Below are 23,410 nucleotides of genomic sequence, written 5' to 3'. Positions count from 1 at the left end.
GTCTCATATGATACTAAAACTGCATGAAAAATAATTAGTTTGTCATCAATGTGTGATTTGTGATGGAATACCTTCTATATTTATTAAAAAAAAAGTTTACATAGAGAATGCAACTGGCTAAAGAAGAAGTCTATTCACATGCACAACCCACCACTTGTCCTTTTAATCGTCGTTCAAGAGAACTTAGGATTTTGAGCAATGGGGGAGCCAGAATTTCATATGAGGATGGGCCTCACAACATGAAAAGTTCTAGTAAATTGCACATTTGGAAAACCAATCAAATTCAATATAAAGAACCAAAAACATTGTACAAACTCAAACATTTGAATACGAGGTAAGAGTTAAGCATGAAAGATTTGAAAATATAACAAAAGGATTAAAGAAATGACAAAGAAAAGTTATAACAAAAGGAGGGCAAGGGAAGTCTGCATTGAAATAAGAGAGATGGAGTGAAAAATGAGGCATGTAAAAGGAAAAGAGAGTTTAGATTAAGAAGGGCACACTTGAATTTAATGGTATTCCACTGATAAGAAGCAATAGCAACAATATGTTATTGCGGCAAGAAAAAAGGCAGGATGGGCCCAGGATTATTCTGGTCCCTTAGTAGCTCCGCCTCTAATTTTTAGTATGAGAAAGAGAATGACGTAGAGCTGGCATTCCCTTACCTCTCCCTTCACCAAAACTGGCCACCACAAGGAGGAGCTTATGGTTATTTCATCTTCTTTTTTGTTCATGTTTCAGGTGGAGACTTAAAATCATCTTCTTTGGTAGTTTTGAAGAATCCTCGTCAAAAAAAAGGAAGACAACATTCATGAAGATTTGAAAGTCTTTCCTCAAAGATGTTAACTTTGGTTCTTGAAACTAAAGAGAGTCTTCAAGAGTAATCATCTCATCTCTCTAACTTTTTTTTTGAAAAAAAATTGGTTCATCAACCTTTACGCCTTGAAGATTTTGAGAAATTGATTTAGTTTTTTTAATATATGCATATCTAGCTTCCGCCCTTAATTTGATTTTAAGCATGAGTTATTCAATAAATCCTCTAATTTCACACTATTTTTCTTTCAGTAACAGGTTCATCTAAACTTTTGTCAAAACCTGCAGTATGTACAGGTAAATGGTTAACCAATTTGAGGGTTACCTGAAAATTGGTTTTACGGCAAATGATCTACATAATTAAATGACTGTTAGTCGAGAGGAAGTTGTACTGGAAGGTGAATTGCAAGTGGTACTTGTGCGCATGCACGCTATAGATGCCACTAACCCGTGATTTTATTGAAGATTTTTGGTTGACACAAGAGAGAGGTTGACAAATATGCACTAGTCAAACTCATAATCCTTAACTATTTATGGCTTATTTGACGATGTATTAATATTTGATATAAATTGCATGATAAATATGTACGATAAGCCACTAGAGGCACCTCTATCAAAGCACATGAACAACCTTGATCAAATAAGTTCCTTTAACTTGGAGCCCACTTGCTCAAGGACATGTGGCAAAACTACAATAACATTCTTAGAGTCCCACATCTATCACAAACAAGAATGTGGGACTCTCCTCATATATGAAAGGAGACTTCTCCCTCACAATTAAGCTATCTTGGATCATAGGACTCTCACATATCGCCATCACTTGGTGACTGAAGCATCCTCACGAAGGTTATCACACTCCACATTACGTTGACTTAAGGTCCACTCGATTTTGTTCACCAACGTATTTGGATTTGTCAGAAAAACGATACTTTGATAAATACACTCTCTTCAACTTAGCTAGGCTAAGTACCGATCTTTATCAAACCCTCACCTTCGTTTCAACATGGGGAACGAAGAAAGTTCACCTCGCTTTGCTTATGTTCATTACAAGGGACAAGCTTCATCATCATTGCATGAACTCACATTTGACATGCTACTGAATTGAGTGAGCCCTTCAAAACACAAACGTCCAAGGACCCCATAGCCATGCACCCACTAGTATGCTTAGAACAAGCCTGAGGCAATGTTCATTTGAAGCCCTCCCCTTGCAACCGTCGTCCAAAGTTTTTTCTCCACAACAATTTTTTGATCGCCTCTGATTGCGATGCCCTTAAGATGAATTGTTATGACTATCCAATAAATCTTTTGAAATGCAGAAAGAATGTTACACTCTAGTACTATGTCTTGATCCTTGATTTCAAGGTCAAAAAGCGTGCCATGTTCAGCGAAGTGTAGGTAGGGACTCCACTTATCATCGTTATTAACATGGAAGATGACGATGATGGTGGGTGCTAGCAGTGGTGGTGACAATAGTAGTGGTGGTGCAGATGGTAGGTGGTGGTCGAGGTGGCGTTGGTGATTATGGTGGTGATGTGGCGGCGACAATGATGGTGGAGGCAACGGTAGTCGGAGTTGCTATGATGGCCACTCATGATTAAGAATTTTATTTTATTTTTTGTTTTAAACTCTCATTCATGAAAATTTGAAAATGGTAACTAATTACATAAAATTAAAATGGCAATTGAAAAACATTTTTCATTTAAAAATTTCTATATTTATAATTACAACTTTATTTTCCTCGTGTAAACGGAGAGTAAAAATCATTGAAAGGGAAGTTCATAGCAATCCGTCGCGGGTGCATCAAAACCGCGCGTTGACTTATTTCACCCGCCCCAACCTCCAAAGGACATGTTCGCCATTTTCTCCTCAAAATACTACCGCTTGCGCACACTCCTCAAGAACACTCGCCCGTACACTCGCCCCGCACCTGATCCCAGGCCTTCCCACGCTCTCTCTCTCTCTCTCTCGATCTGTGCCTCAGGGATCGGATCTGCACTGCCTCTGAAGTTTCTCTCTCATACAAAATTACAAAGCGATCGCGACGGAAGGGAAGAAGAAGAAGACTGTCAGTCGCTCTGTCGCTGGGTTCCCTTTGATTTTCCATTAGGGTTTTGATGACATGATCAAGTTATGAGCGCGGAATGCTTTCCCCTTTTCGATTCTCTGCAGCAATTTACTGAAATTCATCGCATCATCAATCTCGTCGCCGGCAGACGACAATGGCAGCTTCGCCCGTCAATTTCCTCTTCTGTTTCTTGGTCATTTGCATCACGTTATGGCTCCTCTTCATGTACGTCTCTCTTTTCCTCATCTACACAACCCATTCATATAAGATATATGTATATGTGTATGTATGTATGGTATGTGAATGCTTCAAACTCGGGTTTTATTTTTATGAATTTTATTGGGTGCAATTCAGTTTTTGATGCCAATTGCAATGCCTGTGGAATTAGAAATGGGATAAATTTAAGAATTTGCTAGTTTTGGAAATGAAATTCGTCATACAGGCGTGCTTGAGATATCGAATTTGCAATGTTGGGACAGTTTTAGCAGCCCTGGAAACCGGTGAAGACAATGTGTGTGTGAAAGTGGGTGGGGGTTTCTGCGTATACGTAGTATAGGTGTATTAGTTTGAAGTTTTGAACAGTATACAGAAAGGAACCATTCTGGAACTTAGTTGAAAATTGAAATAAAGAAACAAAGGACTGACCGGGGCGATGATAATTGCATCAGTTATTAAGATGAGTTATTTTATGGGTTCAAAATAGGACTCTTTCATTATTACTTGGATAAACTTTTTCATTCTTTCTCTGGGCTTGAAGTGATTTAGATAGGTTCTTGTTGCCAAGTTTTTGCACTAAGCTTCTTGGGCAGATTTTCTTCAAGGTTGCTGGCTTGGATTTTGAGCCGCGTAGTGGGGGCATCTATCAGATTCCGGTTTGGCGGATGGAAGTGTATAAGGGATCTCGTGGTGGAGTTCAAAAAGGTTTTCACTTTTTCTTCAGTGGTTCAGTTTACTTATTTATTTATCATGACATGGCTGAGTAAAGGGGTTTTTCTTGTTCCTTATAGTAAGTTGTAAGTTAATAAAAGTATTATGAGACCTATGGTAGCCTGACTTCACAATAATTACTAATGAAAAATTGATTGCATCTTTTAATTAGTAATTCTATATAAATCTAGTCTCATTAATAAGCCATGCCAGAAAATTTTTGTTCATGTTTCTCATGTGATATAACTCAGTGGTTGTTCTGCAAAATGGTATTTTTGTAATTTTGTTTTGAAGAGAATGGTATATTTATAGAGGTTTTAGTGGACTGTTTCATTTGTGCAGAATTAGTTCCCAGTTATTCTTCTTTGACTGTTCATGAGGCGTGCGTTTCCTTGGGTGTTCATACTTATCGTTTTAAAATGGAGTTTCTAATTGAGGCTCTCGGTCCAATGGGAAGTTCTTTATGATCTTTTCCCTTTCTTGGATGGTTTTGAGGTTTTTATATGGAGCTAAGCAGCTGTTTACAAAGCAAGTGTGTATGTTGTTTGTAGATATGTTTAATTGGGGTTTTGTGATTTATCTCTCTGAAGTGCTCTGAGTGGTAGATCTATTCCTTAGTTATGTCTACAAATTTGATTACTACACTCATCTACAGTGGATCATAGTCTACCTAAAAGAAAATGAAGGGATTACTCTAACCCTCCTTGGGCCCTCTATATGCTGTTTGGAATTTTGTTGGATGACTGTCAATGCTTAGGAAATTTTTGTTTGGTCAGCAGATTAGTGCCCATTAGATGTTGACATTCTTCTCTTTACGACTATGGTAATTTTGCAGGGCGCTGTTGAATCTGTTTCTGTTGGTGAAATTAAACTCAGCTTACGTCAGTCCTTGGTCAAACTATTTGGTTTTATTTCTAAAGACCCTAAGCTGCAAGTGTTAATATGTGACTTAGAAGTTGTGATGAGGCCTTCGAGTAGAAGTACGGCAAGGGCTAAACCTCAAAGACCTCGTACAACAAAGACCAATTCAGGCAGGGGAAAGTGGATGGTTGTGGCTAATATTGCAAGATATTTGTCGGTTTCCATCACAGATTTGGTTTTGAAGGTATGCAGCATTGTACTAGTATTTTTATCCCCTTTTATCTGTAGAATACCTTCTGTTTGCTTTACTCATTCTTAGTGTGTAGAAGTTTGTTCATGAATACCTTTTTGAAGGATATTTGTAATTGCCATTTGAAGAATAAAACTGGTTCAAGGTTAACTCATCTGAAATAAGTGGAAAGAATATGCAACACCATTTTTTTTTAAAAATAAGAAAATATTTTAAACTACATACCTCCCACCTCCTCAAAATATAGGATTGTTTTTTAAGTTGGTACAGGATCACAATTTGGTAAGTAAGAAAATATAGTCAACAAATCCCTCAGTATGCTTGTTAAATGCTTGCATGGCAAATGTGGGTCTCATTTTTAATGGTTATCTGGAGTGTGCCATGTGTATTTACTAATGCGATGTGGAATAAATAAGATAGAAAACAAAACACAAAAATAAAAAGGAAGAACAAACCTCCCTCTCTTGGAAACTCTATGCCCTAACGTTCTCTCTCTCACGACCTGCAGCTGTTGGAGAGAGGGAGAGAAAAGAGAAGGATGTTTAGTCCTTCTTTTAGATTTATGGTTTTTATGTTATTTTTTTATTTAAATTTCATCTTCTGATGACTTTTCAAACTGTTCTCTAGTTTTCTATTGTTTTGTGTTTCACGTGTCATTCTAAATGCATGGCACACATTTGGAGTCCAATTAATCATAGAACATGGGACACGTTTGCTACATAAGAATTTAACTGACCCACTTGGAGATCGGATGTGTAGGTACTATTAAGTTTGTTTTCCATTTTATCCAACCTCTGGAGATCGGATACCAACTTGAAATAGACCCATAGTTGTGAGGTTTTATGTAGGCGATCCAAAATTTTATTCCAATAAGTTGGACATATTTTGTGTCATTGACAAGAAAAAAGGGTGAATCTGGTAGTGTACAAATATTAGGTTGGAAATAATCAAGTTCAAGAGGCTGTACTTTTTAATTGTTTTCGTTAACTGGTAGTCTATTCATTTCATTTTTCAGTTGTTTCTTTCGTGCCATGGACTTTATTTTGTCGTTACAATTTTTGAAATGTTACAGATGCCCAAAGCATCCATAGAAGTGAAGGAACTGAAAGTGGACATATCTAAAGATGGTGCATCCAAGCAAAATCTTATTGTTAAGCTACATATATCACCTATTGTTGTTCTGAGCAGTGACCCACGGGTTAGTTGTGACTTATCCAATTTTTCCACTGGAGGATCCATTTCTGCAAGCCAGTCATCATCCTCCATGATGGAAAGGACATCTGCTCTTTTTATTTGTGAAGATTTCATCCTCTCTTGTGAATTTGGTCATAATAGGTATTTTCTTTGGAGAAATATTCTGTAGATGCAAAAGCATAGTTAATTGCTTTTAATGTGGCTTCAATATGATTTCTTGAGTATGAGACTTTCATTATTATATTACTTTTTGTGTCTCTTCTATCATTAGATTTGTTTTTTTTTTTTTTAAAATTTCCAATGATAAGGCAAGGTAAAGCAGCTAATATCTTTTTATTCACTTGATTTGGATGTAGGGAAGTCGGTGTAATGATCAAGAATGTGGACATTGCCTGTGGAGAGATTACCGTGAACCTAAATGAGGAGATGCTTTCAACAAGCAAAAGTTCATCACAAACTTCTTCTCAACCTGATAATGTTCTAGGGTCCGCTACTGATTCTGTTGCTTCTAAAAAGCCACACAAAAAACAACAAATGATTGTTGCACTCTCAAAATACACCTCTCTATTTCCAGAAAAGGTTTGTCAACTAATATGGCTTTCAACATGATCTGTCTCTCTTCCCCCCTTCAGTTTGTCATATTTTTACTAATACCATTTTCTTTCTGTTCAGATTCCTTTAAACATAAATTTTCTTAAGTGTTTTCTTCTAGACAGAATTATATTCTTTTTCTTGGGCATCTTTATTAAAGAATTTTGGGATATATTCCTTTTTAGTGAATGTAAGTTATGATTGCACAGTTGGTTTTGATACCTTGTTCATTTTTGTAGATGTTTTCTTTTCTTTTTGATAAATAATTTCCTAAAAAATATGAAACTCCAAAGACACACACACTTCAATCTAATTGCACGGGCATAAAGAAATTACTTGAGCATCAAGCTTTATTATCAGATTTTCGAAGAATTAGTTGTTGGACTATACGTATGTGTAATTACATGCGATGTGATGGTATAGGTTTTCTCCTACCAAGGTTTGGACTAACACCTACCCATATCCCAGGCTGTTCCTTAATCCTTACCAGTCAGGTGAAATCCCGAAAAGCTATGTGATAGCAATAATCTAGTATACAGTATTAAGAGGCTGAAACAAGTTTAAACTGGTGCCAGAAGTGTGCCTTGGAGGATATCTCCCCTGTCCATAAAGAGTCATAAAGGGTAGAGGAGTCATGAACTTTTTTGTGCCTATTTTGAAGTAGAGTGAGTGGGCTATAGATTATTTTAAAACTCTGACCAACCTATATTTTATGCGATGTTTTGCTTGACACCGGATTCTAATGTGATTTCTTTCTGACAGCTTCTCTTGCATCTTTCTACCCTATATCTATTACTCAGAGTTGTTGCACTGAATGTGATGATATTAGCAATTCATTTTCCATGTCAACCTCTTGAATCATATTAAGTATCATGCAATTATTTACGATTGAATCTTTCCTTGTTCTTGTTTATGTGCTTTCATCATGCTACGTCTGGTTCATCCACTTGTGTAACTTCTCTTTTATTAAAATTTGTGTTCCTTATAAGAATTAATATTTTACTTTTTTGATAGGTTTCCTTTAGTTTACCAAAACTGGACGTGAGATTTGTGCATCGGGAATATGATTTTTCTGTCGAGAATAACATAATGGGCATCCAATTAAAAAGCACCAAATCACAATCCAGTGAAGATGTGGGGGAGACTACACGCCTTGATGTTCAATTGGATTTCAGTGAGATTCATGTATGAATGTAACTTCGACACTGTTAATATGATTTTAGTGTTTTACTTTTCACATTTGTTGCATATTGGTCTATTCTCGATGATGATTTTCAACATTATGTTTCAGTTGCTTAGAGAAGCTGGCATTTCTGTTTTGGAGATACTGAAAGTTGATGTTGTATCATTCTTTTACATTCCAGTACAGGTAAGTTTTTTCAGTTTAAGTTGTGCAGCCCGTGTCTCTTAAAAGTTAATCCTCTTCCTTCTGCTTATATTTTATACTTCTTGCATACGTTGGGTAAATATATCCAATTAAACATGTCATCATGTACAGTTAATTTTGATACTGAATATATTGATGGATCGTTTTTTTCTTTTTGAGAAGAATATATTGATGGATCATTGATTTAGCACTATTCAAGGATTATATGATTGTGGTTTTTCACTGAAGGTTTGTGGTTTATACGTACTGTAGTGCTTTCCATGTTTAATATGGAATGTATTTATATGATGAAAATAAGGAAAGAAACTGAGGACAGTGTCTCTAAATAAATGAAAACAATGTTTCTAAAAGCAACTAAGCACATGATAAGATCCACGGGCCACTGCTATGGTCCATTCCAACAAATCTAGAATTTCCCATGCGATATTTTTTTTCTTTGAAAAGAATCAAATCTGGAATTTCCCATGGAATTCCCTATGCAATATTTCATTAGAAACAGGCACTGCATTTTTGATATGGTGGGGGTCATTTATTGACTTGGAACTCTTTTAACTTTTCAGCCAACCTCGCCTGTCAGAGCTGAAATGGATGTAAAGCTAGGAGGTACACAATGCAACGTTATAATGAATAGATTAAAGCCATGGTTGCGCCTCCACTTCTCAAAAAAGAAACGAATGGTGCTTCGGGAGGGAAGTTCCACTCTTGACAAGCCACCACCAACCGATGATACCAAGGCCATCATGTGGACATGTACTGTTTCAGCCCCTGAGATGACTATTGTGGTTTATAGCATCAGTGGGTTGCCATTGTATCATGTAAGTGATACAACTCTCTGTTAGCACTATCATATTTTTTAGGTTACACTGAACAACCGATATTTTTGTGTTTTTTTTATTAATGTGTAAAAATTTATCAAAAAATTGTGCCCAGAGGGCATTACCCATATGTGCAAGCCATGGGAACGAAATCAGTGATATAAAATTAGTTATAAAAATCAGGAAAAGTATAAAGAGTAAGATATTCTTGTCTGTGCATGTAAGAAGCTTTGGAAAAGTGAAATTTTCTTGTGCAATATCAGTTTTTTTCTGTTATATAATTATCTAATGTGAACAGACACTGAAAGGCATTTATTTTGCTAAATTGAGTTATATAAATTATCAAGCATTTTATGCAAATTTTACCATAGGAAAAGACAATATAAAAGCAGGAATGTATCAAATCATAAGAAAGTTCAGGGCAGCAATTCTGGTACAGTTTCCCACGTCTCCATTCCTCATAGATTCATTTTATATGATTAGGGTATGTGTGATGCGCAACAGTTTCTTTCCCAGTTATGATGACTGCGTAAGGATTTGGTGGGACAGATGCTTAAACAGCACTTCCATAAGTATGAGTGATTTTATTCGACATTTTGAGAAAAATCTGTGGGGTACCAAACAAGTGATTAAAGTGGCAGTGAATTTATGCAAGTGCATTCTAGATTTTACCTTTCCTAAAATCATTTACAGTAAATTCTATTCATTTTCCCCTATTTGATCACATACCGCTCAGTTATTAGTTGCCACTCAACTATGGCGGAGTGTTTGATGTTTTTACCCACTGATGTTTGAAAAACCTTGAATCCATTAAATCACACACCGAGTATGTTTTCCAACATAATTCATAACAGACAAAGGCCAAAAAAAATCATAAGCAATGAAAATAGTTACAGAAACCACAAATGAGCTTAGATTTAAGATTCACCCTAGGTCGTCACTGAAGATGAAATTCAAAAAGGTGCTTCCAAAAGCTTAGATGTGTGGTCATATGGGAGTGGGTGAGCAGGTCTCATGACATGTGCGGTAGTTCTTGAAGTCCAATGACCCGGTGCATCAGCGGTGGGCCGTGATGGCAGTGGCTTTCATGTCTTCGTAGTTAAGAGTTTTGAGAGTTATGAGGGATATAATGAGTGAAAAGTTTACCTAGGTTGGTTTAGTGAGTAAAAGGATGTTGTAGCTATTTGTGTGATAAGACTTAAGAATCCAATTTTTTTATTGGAGGGGCAAATGAGAAATACAAAATAAGATGAAAAGACCGTTGGAAACAAACGCCTAAAAAGCAGTGATTTTTCAAAATCCTCAAACCCACTCCGGACTTAGATAAAATACACCCACTTAGACTAAAATGGCAGACCAATACACATGGATCAAATTAAAAGAAACATCCCTTACGTGCTTTGACAAGGAAACACAAAGGGAAGCCAGCAATCTAACCCTGGGGGCATGATCTAATCCAAAAGGATCAGTTATCTCTTATACAAATTGGGGGCATTTGGGATTAGGTTGGTATATCGAGCAAATCTTTAATTTGTTAAAGGAGATGAGAGGTGTAGTAAGCAAATGGGTATTATTAGAATTTCCTGCTATTTGTAGAGTTTTGAATGCTCTTCTTGTCCTTGCTTGAATATCATTTTATGTACATGGGGAACTCATAGGTGAAAGGATATGAAACTATCCATTCGCCATTGCAAAAATTCAGAGTGGTTTTTGTTCTATTTTTTTAAAATGAGTAAAAAGTGAGGTGTATATTAAAACCCCTCAGCAGGTCATACATAGTAGGGCCTTCTGTTTTGATTAAGAAAAAGGTTGTATTAGTTCAAAGAAAACAACATTGTAGTACCATTCTCTCCCAATTGGACTTCTGAGTTCTTAAGCAATTAGTATTTAGTCATCTTATAATGTAAAACATTTGCATATATGTAGGTGATAGAGCTCTGTTTTTGTTGATTTACCATCTAATTTTCACTGTCCAGTGAAGTAGCCATTGTGTCTCTTGCTCTTCTCTAGGTTCAGCTTCTTTATTTGTCATTAATCATGTATTCCTATTCCTGTTAATCTTTTTATTTTTTAGTTCAAAAATAAAATTATGAATTGCAAGTCATAACGTTTGAGTTTCTGGTGTAGGGTTGCTCTCAATCATCGCACATATTTGCGAATAACATATCAAATACGGGAACCACTGTACATATGGAACTTGGTGAGCTAAATTTGCACATGGCAGATGAATACCAAGAATGCTTGAAAGAGAGCCTTTTTGGTGTAGAATCAAATTCGGGTTCTATAATTAATGTTGCAAAGGTTAGTCTGGACTGGGGCAAAAAGGACATGGAATCATCCAAAGAAGACGGTCCGAAATGTAAATTGGTTTTATCTGTTGATGTGACGGGTATGGGTGTGTTTTTCACATTCAAGCGTGTTGAGTCGCTTATATCAACTGCAATGTCCTTTCAAGCACTTTTGAAAACTTTGTCTTCTTCTGAAAGAAGAGCATCACAAGGCCAAGGGCGTCCGTCTAAACCATCAGGGAAAGGGACTCAGCTGTTGACGTTAAATCTTGAACGATGTTCTGTGAAATTTTGTGGTGAGGCAGGCTTAGAAAATACTGTTGTTGCAGATCCTAAGTGTGTGAACTATGGATCACAAGGTGGTCGAGTTGTAATAAGTACCTCAGATGATGGCACACCCCGGGTTGCAGACATAATGTCCACAACATCTGATGAACGCAAGAAAGTGAGGTATTCCATTTCTCTTGACATCTTCCATTTAAGTTTGTGCGTGAACAAGGAGAAACAATCCACACAGATTGAACTTGAAAGAGCCAGATCTATCTATCAGGACCACTTGGAGGAAGATAAGCCGGAAATGAAAGTGGCTTTGTTTGACATCCAGAATTCCAAATTTGTACGGCGTTCTGGTGGTCTGAAAGAGGTTGCTGTTTGCTCTCTTTTCAGTGCTACTGATATTACAGTCAGGTGGGAACCTGATGTACAATTATCACTAGTTGAACTTGGACTACAGTTGAAGTTACTTGTACATAATCAGAAGCTTCAGAGACATGGTAATGAAGATGCCCCTGGCATGAAAGGTTCTGACCAGAGAAAGGAAGTCATTGCAGAACCAGTGAATTTAGACAAGTCCAAGAAGAGGGAATCTATTTTTGCTGTAGATGTGGAAATGCTGTCCATATTTGCTGAGGCTGGTGATGGGGTTGATGCAATTGTTCAGGTACAATCAATTTTTTCTGAGAATGCCCGTATAGGTGTACTTCTTGAAGGGCTTATGCTTAGGTTTAATGGGTCCAGAGTATTAAAAAGTAGCCGGATGCAAATTTCACGTATTCCTAGTGCCTCATGCCCTTCCGACGCAAAAACACCTGTAGCTACAACATGGGATTGGGTAATTCAAGGCCTTGATGTTCATATTTGCTTGCCATATAGGTTAGAATTGCGCGCCATTGATGATTCTGTTGAAGAAATGTTGCGCGCTTTGAAGCTTGTAAGTGCTGCTAGAACTAGTCTCATCTTTCCCACGAAGAAAGATACCTCAAAACCTAAGAAGCCTGGTTCAATGAAATTTGGCTGTTTAAAGTTTGGCATACGAAAGTTAACTGCTGATATTGAAGAAGAGCCGCTGCAAGGTTGGCTTGATGAACATTATCGGCTGATGACGAATGAGGCATCTGAGTTAGCTGTTAGGTTGAAGTTTCTTGATGAATTTGTTTCCAAAGCCAACCAGATTCCTAAAACAACCGAAAGAGTAGATTCTACTCAAGGAAGAAAAACTTTCTTTAATGGAGTTGAGATTGATGTACAAGATCCATCAGCAGTTAGCGAGATGCAAGGAGAAATTTATAAACACTCATTCAAATCGTATTACAGGGCATGCAAAAATCTAGCACCATCTGAAGGTTCAGGTGCCTGTAGGGAAGGGTTTCAGTCTGGTTTTAAGCCAAGTACTTCCAGGACTTCTCTTCTTTCCATAACAGCGAGAGACTTAGATGTAACCTTGACAAGGATTGATGGTGGAGATGATGGGATGATAGAGGTCATAAAGACGCTAGATCCGGTTTGTCGTGAAAATGATATACCATTTTCTCGACTATATGGGAGTAATATTCTCTTGCACGCAGGTTCTCTTGTTGTTCAGCTACGTGATTATGCATCTCCTCTTCTGTGTGGTACTTCTGGTAAATGTGAAGGTCGTCTTGTACTTGCACAGCAGGTAATTTGCAAAGTGACATTCCGTTTGTTACCCTTCTTTTGATTTCTTAGGTTTAGCATATGTAAATTTGCTTTGCCAGGTGCTATTTTTGGGGAGAAAATATTAAAAGAAAGAAAATCCTTAGACAAATCTTGATTACAGGAACATTGTTTTTTCCAATTATTTTCTGTTGGCCAAGCCTACCATGATAAAAAGAAAAAGAACAAAACTGGAATTGCAAGTGATGAACGTCTGTGCTGCAAAACTTGACGTTTGGTCAGATAGTTCAACAAAGTAGCTGAAGGATTACTCATATCCTCCAGCTTAATTTCTCCTCTCTTCTTTTAGGAATGTCTCTTTATGAAATAAAAGTAAAGATTTTACTAATTTTCTACAGCTTAAATAATCTACTATGCGGACAGGTCATTCCTTTGGGTTAACCAACACATTCAAAGTGGTTTGTCTGGTCCAATGTCAAGTCATCGATTGTGATTGTCGATTAGTGATTATATGGTTCAAAAAAAGTTAAATAGCTAGTTAATGTGTCAATATGTCTTCATCTAGTCATCTTGAAGTAGTCAGTAATGTTGTCCCCACTCTTTGGACAAGTACTAGTGTAAATTTCTTGTAAAATGTCAAATGCGGGGATAATAATACCCATCTTCATTCATTTAAATCTTATTAAATGTCAAATGCAGGGATATTACCCACCTTTTATCAATGCATCTCCTTTTGGTCACGCGCTAATAATATTGTTTGTGAAGTGGAATTGTAAGTTTATTTGATTTCATACAATCCATCTTCTTGGATAATTAAGGACTAAATACTTGCATCTATTGCTACGTGCATGCATGCGGACATAAAAAGTCTTAGGACATTGTGGGGTTTAGATGACCAGGTCCTTCCTGTTTTTTCAGTAGCATATTTCTTTTTCCCTTTTTTCCCTTTTCTGAATAGGAGACATTGTATAGCTAAAAGACAATAAAGAAACAGAGCTCGTGTGCATATTTCTTAGGTTAAAATACTTCTTTTGGATTTGCTCACTTAAGCTATCTTAATATCTTTTGTAGACTGCTTGTATGCGTTGCCTGTATTTCACCTTTTGTTGGGGTCCAGTCGAGGCCCAAGGCCAAAAAAAAGAGAGTGAAAACTAATGAAAAATAAGTGCCTACTGACCCTAGCAATATCATTCATTAAGAGGTGCTGAATATCCTTCACCTTTTCTTTTCCTGGATAAAATGACTCCCAGGTTCTTCCTGTCAAAATGAAAAACCATTCTTCGGTCTTCTGTGATCAGACCCTGTAGTCATATTTGAAAGTGTATCAAACCTTCCTTTGTATGTATTCATGATTGATTGTTTGGGTCTTGATGTGATTTTTTCATCTCCTTACATACAAAACTTGTGCGCGTATGCTGTATAATTGAAAATTATTTCTTTGGATCAGGCAACAAGTTTTCAGCCTCAAGTATACAAAGAAGTCTATATTGGGAGATGGAGAAAGGTGAACATGCTTCGTTCGGCTAGTGGCACAACTCCACCTATGAAAACATATACAGATTTATCCTTACATTTTCAGAAAGCTGAAGTGTCCTTTGGGGTGGGATATGAACCTGCTTTTGCTGATGTCACTTATGCTTTTTCTGTGGCCCTTCGCAGGGCTAATCTATCTGTTAGGAACCCTAATCCACTTCCCATTCCTCCCAAAAAGGAAAAGAGCTTACCATGGTGGGATGATATGAGAAATTATATTCATGGAAACATCACCTTATTATTTTCAGAAGCCATATTTAATATACTTGCGACTACTGATCCTTATGAAAAGCTTGACAAACTTCAAATAATAACTGGTTCTATGGAGATTCAGCAGTCCGATGGCCGGATTTATGTTTCAGCAAATGCTTTCAAGATTTTCATAAGCAGTTTGGAGAGTTTGGCAAATAATCGTGGTTTAAAACTTCCTAAAGGTGTATCCAGTCCATTGCTAGAGGCTCCAGCCTTTACAGTTGAAGTTACATTAGGTTGGGAATGTGAATCTGGAAATCCCATGAATCATTATTTGTTTGCACTTCCTGCTGAAGGAAGACCTCGTGATAAGGTTTTTGATCCATACAGATCCACCTCTCTATCCCTTCGCTGGACCTTTTCTCTTAGGCCCTCTCCACTTGAAAAGCAAAGCCCTTTTTCTACCGAGGCAGGTAATGGTGATGTAGATGGAACTGTTTATGGTCCTCCTCATAAAGATGACAATGTTTCCGTTCTTTCACCTACAATAAATGTTGGTGCTCATGATCTAGCATGGTTGATAAAGTTTTGGAACATGAATTATCTACCTCCTCACAAATTGCGGTCTTTTGCTCGTTGGCCTCGTTTTGGAGTTCCAAGAGTTCCTAGATCTGGTAACTTGTCATTGGACAGAGTAATGACAGAATTTATGCTCCGCATTGATGCTGCACCTACATGTTTAAAACATATGCCGCTAGATGATGATGATCCAGCTAAAGGACTGACATTTAATATGACTAAGCTCAAATTTGAATTGTGTTATAGTCGTGGTAAGCAAAAGTATACTTTTGAATGCAAGCGTGAGCCTCTTGATCTTGTTTACCAGGGTTTTGACCTTCATATGCCTAAGGCATTTTTAAATAAAAAAGAAAGTATTAGTGTTGCAAAAGTGGTTCAAATGACAATAAAAAATTCACAATCTGCATCTACGGATAGAGGTCCCAACGAGAAAAGTAACCATGTGAGTAGTTGCACAGAGAAGCATCGTGATGATGGATTTCTATTGTCATCTGATTATTTCACAATAAGAAGGCAGGCGCCGAAAGCTGACCCAGCCAGGTTATTAGCTTGGCAAGAGGCTGGAAGAAAAAATCTTGAGATGACATATGTGAGGTCTGAGTTTGAAAATGGGAGTGAGAGTGATGAGCATACACGGTCTGATCATAGTGATGATGATGGATACAATGTGGTAATAGCTGACAATTGTCAGCGTGTATTTGTTTATGGGCTCAAGCTTCTGTGGACTATTGAGAATAGAGATGCTGTTTGGTCTTTTGTTGGTGGTTTATCCAATGCATTTCAGCCCCCCAAACCTTCTCCTTCTAGACAGTATGCACAAAGGAAATTACACGAGGAGAACCAGGCACATACTGGTGGTGAAATGCAACAAGATGGTAACTCTAAACCCTCTACTACTAGCCATGGTGTTACTTCCTCTTCCGTTGAGCATGCAGAGACCTCTGGTTCACTTTCATCTCCAGCACATCCCGTTAAATTAGAAAACTCATCATCAGCCACCGAGAATTCATCATCTATTGCAGTTGGGAACTCATCATCTGCGACATCTGGTAACTCTCCATCTGTTGTGGTTGGGAACTCGTCATCTGCTGTAGTTGGTAAATTTTCCACCCTGTGAAATCTGAATTACGTATATTTTTATGTCCAATATGCGAATGTGTTAAACTTGTATTTAGAAGTGTACTTTTGGATTTCCTGGGCTTTTCTTTTTGTTTTTATAGGGAAAAAAATCAAAAGGAAACAGGACTTTTTAAATAAATATTGTTAACTTTATTGTGATGAATGTCATGGACATTAACTTGTTTTATAGACCAAAATTTCTACTAAGTGGCATTTGTTTCCCATGATTGTAGCAAAGAATAGAGACACAAATGATTCTGAGGAGGACGGGACTCATAATTTCATGGTGAATGTTATTGGGCCCCAATTTAATCTTCACTCAGAAGATGCAAATGTGAGTTGTTTAGAATTTTCATTGCTTAGTTTTGGTATTCTTATTACTGTCTATATTTATCAAATAATGTTTTAGATCGAAAGATCTTGCTCTCTATTAAATTTAATAAGAAAATGTTACAAGTCAGATTGTTAGTATCTTGTCATTTTCAGTATGTCATTACATAACAGAAATTGTTGTCCGTAAAGTTCACTGGAAAAACATTAAATTTTTGGGAGGTCCAGGCCATGAGAGAAATATGTGCTCATGCATTATGCACTCTTCAATTGTTTGAACTATGCAAGAAAAAAAAAATGTAATTTCATCTGAGGATGACTGCCTTTTTGCTAAACAGGGAAGATTTCTGCTTGCTGCTGTTAGTGGCCGGGTCTTGGGTAGGTCTTTTCATTCAGTCCTTCAGGTTGGCTCTGACATGCTCGAGCAAGCACTTGGTACTGGGAATGTAAATATTCCAGAATGTGAACCTGAAATGACATGGAAACGCAAGGAGTATTCTGTTATGTTGGAACATGTCCAAGCTCATGTTGCACCAACAGATGTTGATCCAGGTGCTGGATTGCAGTGGCTTCCAAAGATTCGTAAAAGTTCTCCAAAAGTTAAACGTACTGGTGCATTACTTGAGAGAGTTTTTATGCCCTGCGATATGTACTTCCGGTACACAAGGCACAAAGGTGGAACTCCAGAGTTAAAGGTGATTTGGCCCTTCATTATGCGTATATGTTGGTCACTTTTTATATATATCTTGTAGGTAAATGTATGCTTGAGCCTTGAATGCATACTTATTTGCATAAATTGAGGTGTGTATGTATGGTATAACATACATATCCAAGTGATCGTCTTTCAATATTGATGCTGTTATCCCAGCCTGGTGTGTGAATGTTCACATTTATTAAGCACTTCCCTCGCATTTGAATCTTTTTCTTGCAGGTTAAGCCCTTGAAAGAGCTGACTTTCAATTCCCGTAATATTACGGCAACTATGACTTCTCGCCAGTTTCAGGTTATGCTGGCTGTGTTGACAAATCTTCTCCTTGCACGGCTTCCCAAGTGAGGATTTGCATCCTTTTTATTTTTAATTTGATTTCTCTCCTTTTCAAATTGTGTCATATTATATATTTTGGGATAAATAGTAGATAAAAATATAGAAAACTATGCAAACAAAGATGGACTATAATTATAGAAAATTGTATAGGATCTCCTCATTTAATTTTCATGAGTTGAAGTTAGGGAGTTCCTGCACTTTTCCCCTCACATTTTGATTTTCACTGTTTTCTTTGTGGTTTTCTTCTTGTCCACTTTTTTATGATCTCATCGTCGGTTGGCAAATAAAATGTTGTTGGCTGAATTTTTAATAAGTACGATTTGTTTCAGTACTGGTACTTTGTTAGTCAGCTGCAATGGCCTTTTCCCTATAAAGATCTCAAATTAAATGTGAAACTTCCTGTGAAAAGGTTGTTGGTCATGCTTTTTTAACTTTTTATAGATATTTGATTGATTTGAATTATGCATTTGGTTCAGGCCTAGAAAAAGTAGTCTGTCTCTTCCTGCTGAAGATGATGAAGATGTGGAGGAGGAGGCAGATGAGGTTGTTCCTGATGGTGTTGAAGAGGTAGAGCTTGCAAAGGTGGACCTTGAGCAGAAAGAGCGGGAGCAAAAATTGGTTCTTGGTGACATAAGGAATTTGTCTCTTCGGAGTGATGCCACTGGGGACCTATATCCAGAAAAGGAAGGGGACTTGTGGATGATAAATTGTACAAGATCCACTCTGGTGAGAAACAAACTTTGCACTGAAGTTGGATTTTGTGGTAGTCAGTGAAAGCATTAAATTGTGTGATTTAGTCGGTGAAAGCATTGCATTGTGTGGTTTTTCATTTTTATGTTACCTTTTTCAAGTCATGTTTGTTTGATGTGCGGGGATAATCAAAATAACTATAATAAGAAAGGGATGGAATATACTATACAACTAGTTCTAGACAAAATTTGATACCTTTTATCATAGGTTTTCTTTAGGGGTCTCTGGGTGCTGATTGTAATTTTGTATTTGCTAATTAGGTCGGACTTATAGTGTTAAATAGTGGTAAAGTGCTTTCCAACATGTATAACTTGGTAAGATTTGTCAAAGCTAGTCTTTTTTGCTTGTGTAGCCTTACATTTAGCTGTTTAAAGGCTGAAGTTAATGGAAAAGGTAATTGTTTATACTTTTAATTATTTTTACTTGGCATGGAATAGTATTACTTGAAATGCGTTTGGATAACATCCTTTTTGGTTTGGTTATGGCTTCGACTATTCCTCAAGCCCGCCAATTTTATTTATTTTATTTTTATGTGGTTGGTATGGAATAGTATTTTCTTTTTGAAAAATAAGAAAAGCACTTCTGCATTTCAGTTTTACTAAAATCTATTTCCTATTTGACAGTATAGTAAAATGATTTTTTCTAAAAGTAGGTGACTGCATTTAGGTACTGTTGGCCTTTTATTCCGATATTTTCTTCTGCATGTGGTTAATGGTTCCACCATTACATGATTCTTTTTTGTCCAATATGATTTTCAAGATGTAGGTATAATGGCATCAGCCTCCTTACAAGGCTAGTCATGTGTGTTATACTTGAATGATCATTGTAGCCAGATTTTTCTTATAAATACTTGGCATCTGCCATCCTATGCTAACATTTTGTTTTCTATTCTTCTAACACACCACGCTTTTTAAGTGCTTTGGGTCTGACTTGTTTACACATAGATCTTAGGCTTCACTTTCATGTGCATAGTCTGAATGTCTCCTTTAAACTTCTCCACCTGATTGGAGCGCCCCTTTCTTTCTCCCCTTTGACTCGTAATTTATAATAACTACTAAGTAATACTTTTCTTGCATTTCATGCTATTCTAAAGAAGAATTTTCCCAAGTTTCATACAAATAAACATCAAATATGAGTTTCCTATTCAAAAGTTTCTATTCTAAGGCTTATAAGGATTAGTGTGGTTTCAAACATTAGATGATGGCCTTTTTGCACAGAAGCTTGCTACTCTGAATTGATTTTCTTTCATCACTAGAATATGGTCTTTTTTCTCAAAGAATCTGTCTTAACATCTCGTTTATTTTGTTTATTATTTGTACTTGTATGGATGTTTTAGTTTTTGGTTCTTCATTACATAATTAGAGATTTAAAAAACCATGGTTTTCTCTTTCCAGGTGCAAGGACTTAAAAGAGAGCTTGTGAATTCCAGAAAGTCAAGGAAAGCATCATATGCATTATTAAGAATGGCTCTACATAAGGCTGCCCAGCTACGCCTTATGGAAAAAGAGAAGAACAAAAGTCCATCCTATGCTATGCGCATTTCTTTGCAAATTAAAAAAGTGGTTTGGAGCATGATTGTTGATGGTAAATCTTTTGCCGAGGCTGAGATCAATGACATGGTGAGAACTGAGCATCACCGTATTCTATGAATTGAAATCTACTTGTCTTTAAGTAAAAGATTGAGCAGTGACTCCCTAAACTTGCTTAACATGACTTCCTTTCTTGGAATAAAGATGAGATCAAGAAGAAAACATTATGCAAATGTGTTCAATGTTTGTGTTTTTACCTTTCCTGATCTATTATTTGCACACACACACACACACACACAAAGAGAGCTGGTTGTAGAAACATAGAGAGCTTATTGTTCTAGTTTAGGAACCTTTTTTTTTTTTTTTTTTTTTTAATAAGAACACTGTACAGTAAAGTGGACAAGTAAGCCACCAGTAGCAGGAAGAAAAATAACATTAATACAGGGAGGTACTTGGTAGGTGAGTCATGACAGAAATTATTTCGGTACTGGGGTTGAGGGGGGATAAGCTTGCCTTGTTTTTCTTGGCATTGATGAACGGTTTCTCAATTTATTATTGGAACCTTGTAGTATGGTGTGTTGTTTATGAAGGATGCTAAAACAAAATGTTAAAACTCCAAGGTACTGTTTACAGGTGTGTGCATAATGTCTTTATGATTTGTATTATTCAAAGAAGGCTGTTTTGTTGGTGTTATCAATGAAGTGGTTGAGGGGGGGGGGGAGAGGAATGTTTAGAAGTAGTTTTGTAGAGGTCATGTTTTTGTTCTCTCTGGGCTTCAGAGTTTAGGGATCTAATATTGTCTTCTGGTTTGCTTATTGGAAGGCTGCTATTGGATAACTTTGGCTGTAGTTCTCTTGTAATTGGTTGGTCTTTGTTTTTCTTTGTATCCATTATGACATTATTGTTTCTTTAAGAAATTAAGTAAAGATGCTCTTTGCCCACATTGTTTTCATCTGATGCCATTCTTCTTTGTCTGTCGTTGCCTGTTCACGTCAGTTAACTTTCATAAATGTATGCTATGTATGATATATTTATTGTGTTTTTCTAAGCATTATATTTGCAAGAAGAAGGCTGATGCGATTTTCTTTTTCCTCCACATAGATTTGTGACTTTGACCGGGATTACAAGGATGTTGGTGTTGCTCAGTTTACAACAAAAAATTTTGTTGTCAGAAACTGCCTGCCAAATGCCAAGTCAGATATGCTTTTATCAGCATGGAATCCTCCTAATGAATGGCGAAAGTATGCACATTTTCCCTGCCTAAAGCATAGCTTATTCTATTAATCAACTCTGCTTTTATCACACTTGTTCTTTTCACACATTAATATCTGCTGCTTTTCTGTGTACAGTGTGAACCACCATATGGTGCTCTTGTGTTCCTCCTTTCACCTGTGTTACATAGTTGAATAAAATGTTTCAGAAGTTGTTACTCAGATTAGATCATGCAAATAAATTTTAGTGATAATAAAATTTGGTTTTTACGTTTTAGTTGGTTAGCTGCCCTAAGGCACTCTCCTTGGCTCTTGTTCTGGAAAAAATTTTCATGTCTCCATATTTAATTTTGATTCTGTTTGGTTCAGTTGAGTAAATTCGCCTGAATATTGTTTATGAGTAACAACGGATTTTCTTACTCTATACACCCAACATGGATGCTTATTCTGTTTTAGATGAATTTTTTTCCTTTGCCTTCAGTCATCATAGTTTAGTGCGAGGAGAGGACTATAATGGTCCCCAAAGATTAGCTGTAATTGTCACAACCTTTGGTTTCTGTTTCCACGTAGGAAGGGAAACTTTAAGCCACTGTTTGATTTAATCATGAAAATTTCAAGAATACTCTTTTATACAAAAATGTCCTTTATTGCTTTCTCAATATTCTACCCTGGATGTCATTCATAACATTTCAGGATGTTTGGTTTTTGAGTGTTTTGACATTTAACATTCCATTGCCTTTTTTCTCAGGTTTTTTTTTCTTTCTTTTTTTTGGGGTATTCTCCCTGAAATTGACTATATTTCAATTTAAATAATAATTTCATTTGACAGCAGTTTGATTTTGGGTTCAGTGCTGCTGTTGGGATAAAGAGTAGGAGGGAGAAAGGAAGGAAATGAGAAATAAATGAGGTGAAGAAGAAATGAATGACTAGACATAAAATAAAAGCTGGATAAAAAACCTCTTTAAATTTGTTACTAGGTTGTTGCCCTTGCGTTATATTTCGCACTATTATCACTATCTTTCACCTTTTCTTCTGTTTTCTTTATCATGAGAAATGCTCAATCTTTCTTTCTCTCTACCTTTAATTTTTCTGGTTCCATTGGAGGTAATCCAACTCTAGACTTATACTAATCCTAAGCCAACCCTCCTCTCCCTCGTCCCTTAGGAGATCCAACTACTGTTTGCAAATCATTATCTTAAAGATGAAAGAAAACAAAGCTTTACCTAACAATCCCGTATTTATCTTTTTTACTAGTTACTAAAATTGTATGTTTGGATTCATATTTTTAAGGCATAAACCCATGTTGACGACTTCATGATTGTCCCATAAACGGTTACAAGCTTTATAGGTTAGTATGAGAAGTTTTGCTGTCAATGGGTACAATTTTGAATATACATATGTTCTTCACGTTCATGTCAATATAAAAAGTATGCATAAATGTTATATTTCCAGGATGTGAATCTGGACCTTTTTCATCAGAGGGATTCCTGCTTGACTACGTGTTCCAAATCCACAATCTGGCAAACATATGTCAGTCATGAGAACAATACCTTGCATATTTGTAGCTCGTTGTTGTGACCTTGTTTACATGCTTATTAAACGTTTATGTTTCCTGACGAAAAATGTGTAGTTCATACTGGTAGTTGTCAAATATAATACGTGCAGCCATTCTTATGTTACAAAAGCAGTACACTGATATGCTTAGGAAGAAACTAGTTATGCATATGATGTGATAACATGTTGGTAATTAACTTGTTGGGTAAAATTTTGCTTAGTTAGGCATTGTGTAAATAAAAATTGTCCACCCTCTGAATCACATCATTTAAATATGAAGAATTTGGTAGTTCCTTAAATGTTTTCTATAATTGTTCACATGTTAAAAATATACGATTTTGGCTACAGGGAAGTTTTGCTTCGTGTGGATGCAAAGCAAGGAGCTCCTAAGGATGGAAATTCTTCTCTTGAACGTTTTCAGGTAACACGTTCTCTTTCTCTCACATCCACTGTCATTGTCAAA

At 36.6% G+C, this 23,410-nt stretch overlaps 1 protein-coding gene across 5 annotated transcripts in view; it reads left to right on the top strand.

Annotated features, from left to right (window-relative positions):
* Window positions 1–2,639: 2,639 nt before the first annotated feature.
* The window catches only part of LOC125475963 (protein SABRE-like), a 43,799-nt gene continuing 23,028 nt past the window's right edge, over window positions 2,640–23,410 (top strand). For 2 of the 5 annotated variants that reach the window (XR_007257318.1, XM_048581486.1), the window contains exons 1-17: window positions 2,640–3,103; window positions 3,688–3,799; window positions 4,641–4,910; window positions 5,989–6,251; window positions 6,467–6,689; window positions 7,716–7,886; window positions 7,993–8,070; window positions 8,649–8,903; window positions 11,031–13,127; window positions 14,553–16,506; window positions 16,762–16,862; window positions 17,197–17,553; window positions 17,790–17,908; window positions 18,380–18,629; window positions 20,048–20,272; window positions 21,284–21,423; window positions 23,296–23,368. Coding sequence is in view for 4 of the 5 variants with exons in the window: in XM_048581486.1 (XP_048437443.1) it covers window positions 3,033–3,103; window positions 3,688–3,799; window positions 4,641–4,910; window positions 5,989–6,251; window positions 6,467–6,689; window positions 7,716–7,886; window positions 7,993–8,070; window positions 8,649–8,903; window positions 11,031–13,127; window positions 14,553–16,506; window positions 16,762–16,862; window positions 17,197–17,553; window positions 17,790–17,908; window positions 18,380–18,629; window positions 20,048–20,272; window positions 21,284–21,423; window positions 23,296–23,368 (6,759 nt within the window). In the remaining variant the exon portion in view is untranslated. Of the gene's footprint in view, window positions 3,104–3,687; window positions 3,800–4,640; window positions 4,911–5,988; window positions 6,252–6,466; window positions 6,690–7,715; window positions 7,887–7,992; window positions 8,071–8,648; window positions 8,904–11,030; window positions 13,128–14,552; window positions 16,507–16,761; window positions 16,863–17,196; window positions 17,554–17,789; window positions 17,909–18,379; window positions 18,630–20,047; window positions 20,273–21,283; window positions 21,424–23,295; window positions 23,369–23,410 lie in introns of those variants that run through there. The other 3 variants (XM_048581484.1, XM_048581485.1, XM_048581487.1) reach the window with 3 other exon arrangements.

Source organism: the organism of the source record quoted next, unplaced genomic scaffold, assembly GCF_019419815.1.
Source record: "Pyrus x bretschneideri cultivar Hongxiangsu unplaced genomic scaffold, Pyrus_bretschneideri_v1 Contig17, whole genome shotgun sequence".
NCBI lineage: Eukaryota > Viridiplantae > Streptophyta > Magnoliopsida > Rosales > Rosaceae > Pyrus > Pyrus x bretschneideri.
This window is presented reverse-complemented; position numbering and strand designations above follow the sequence as displayed.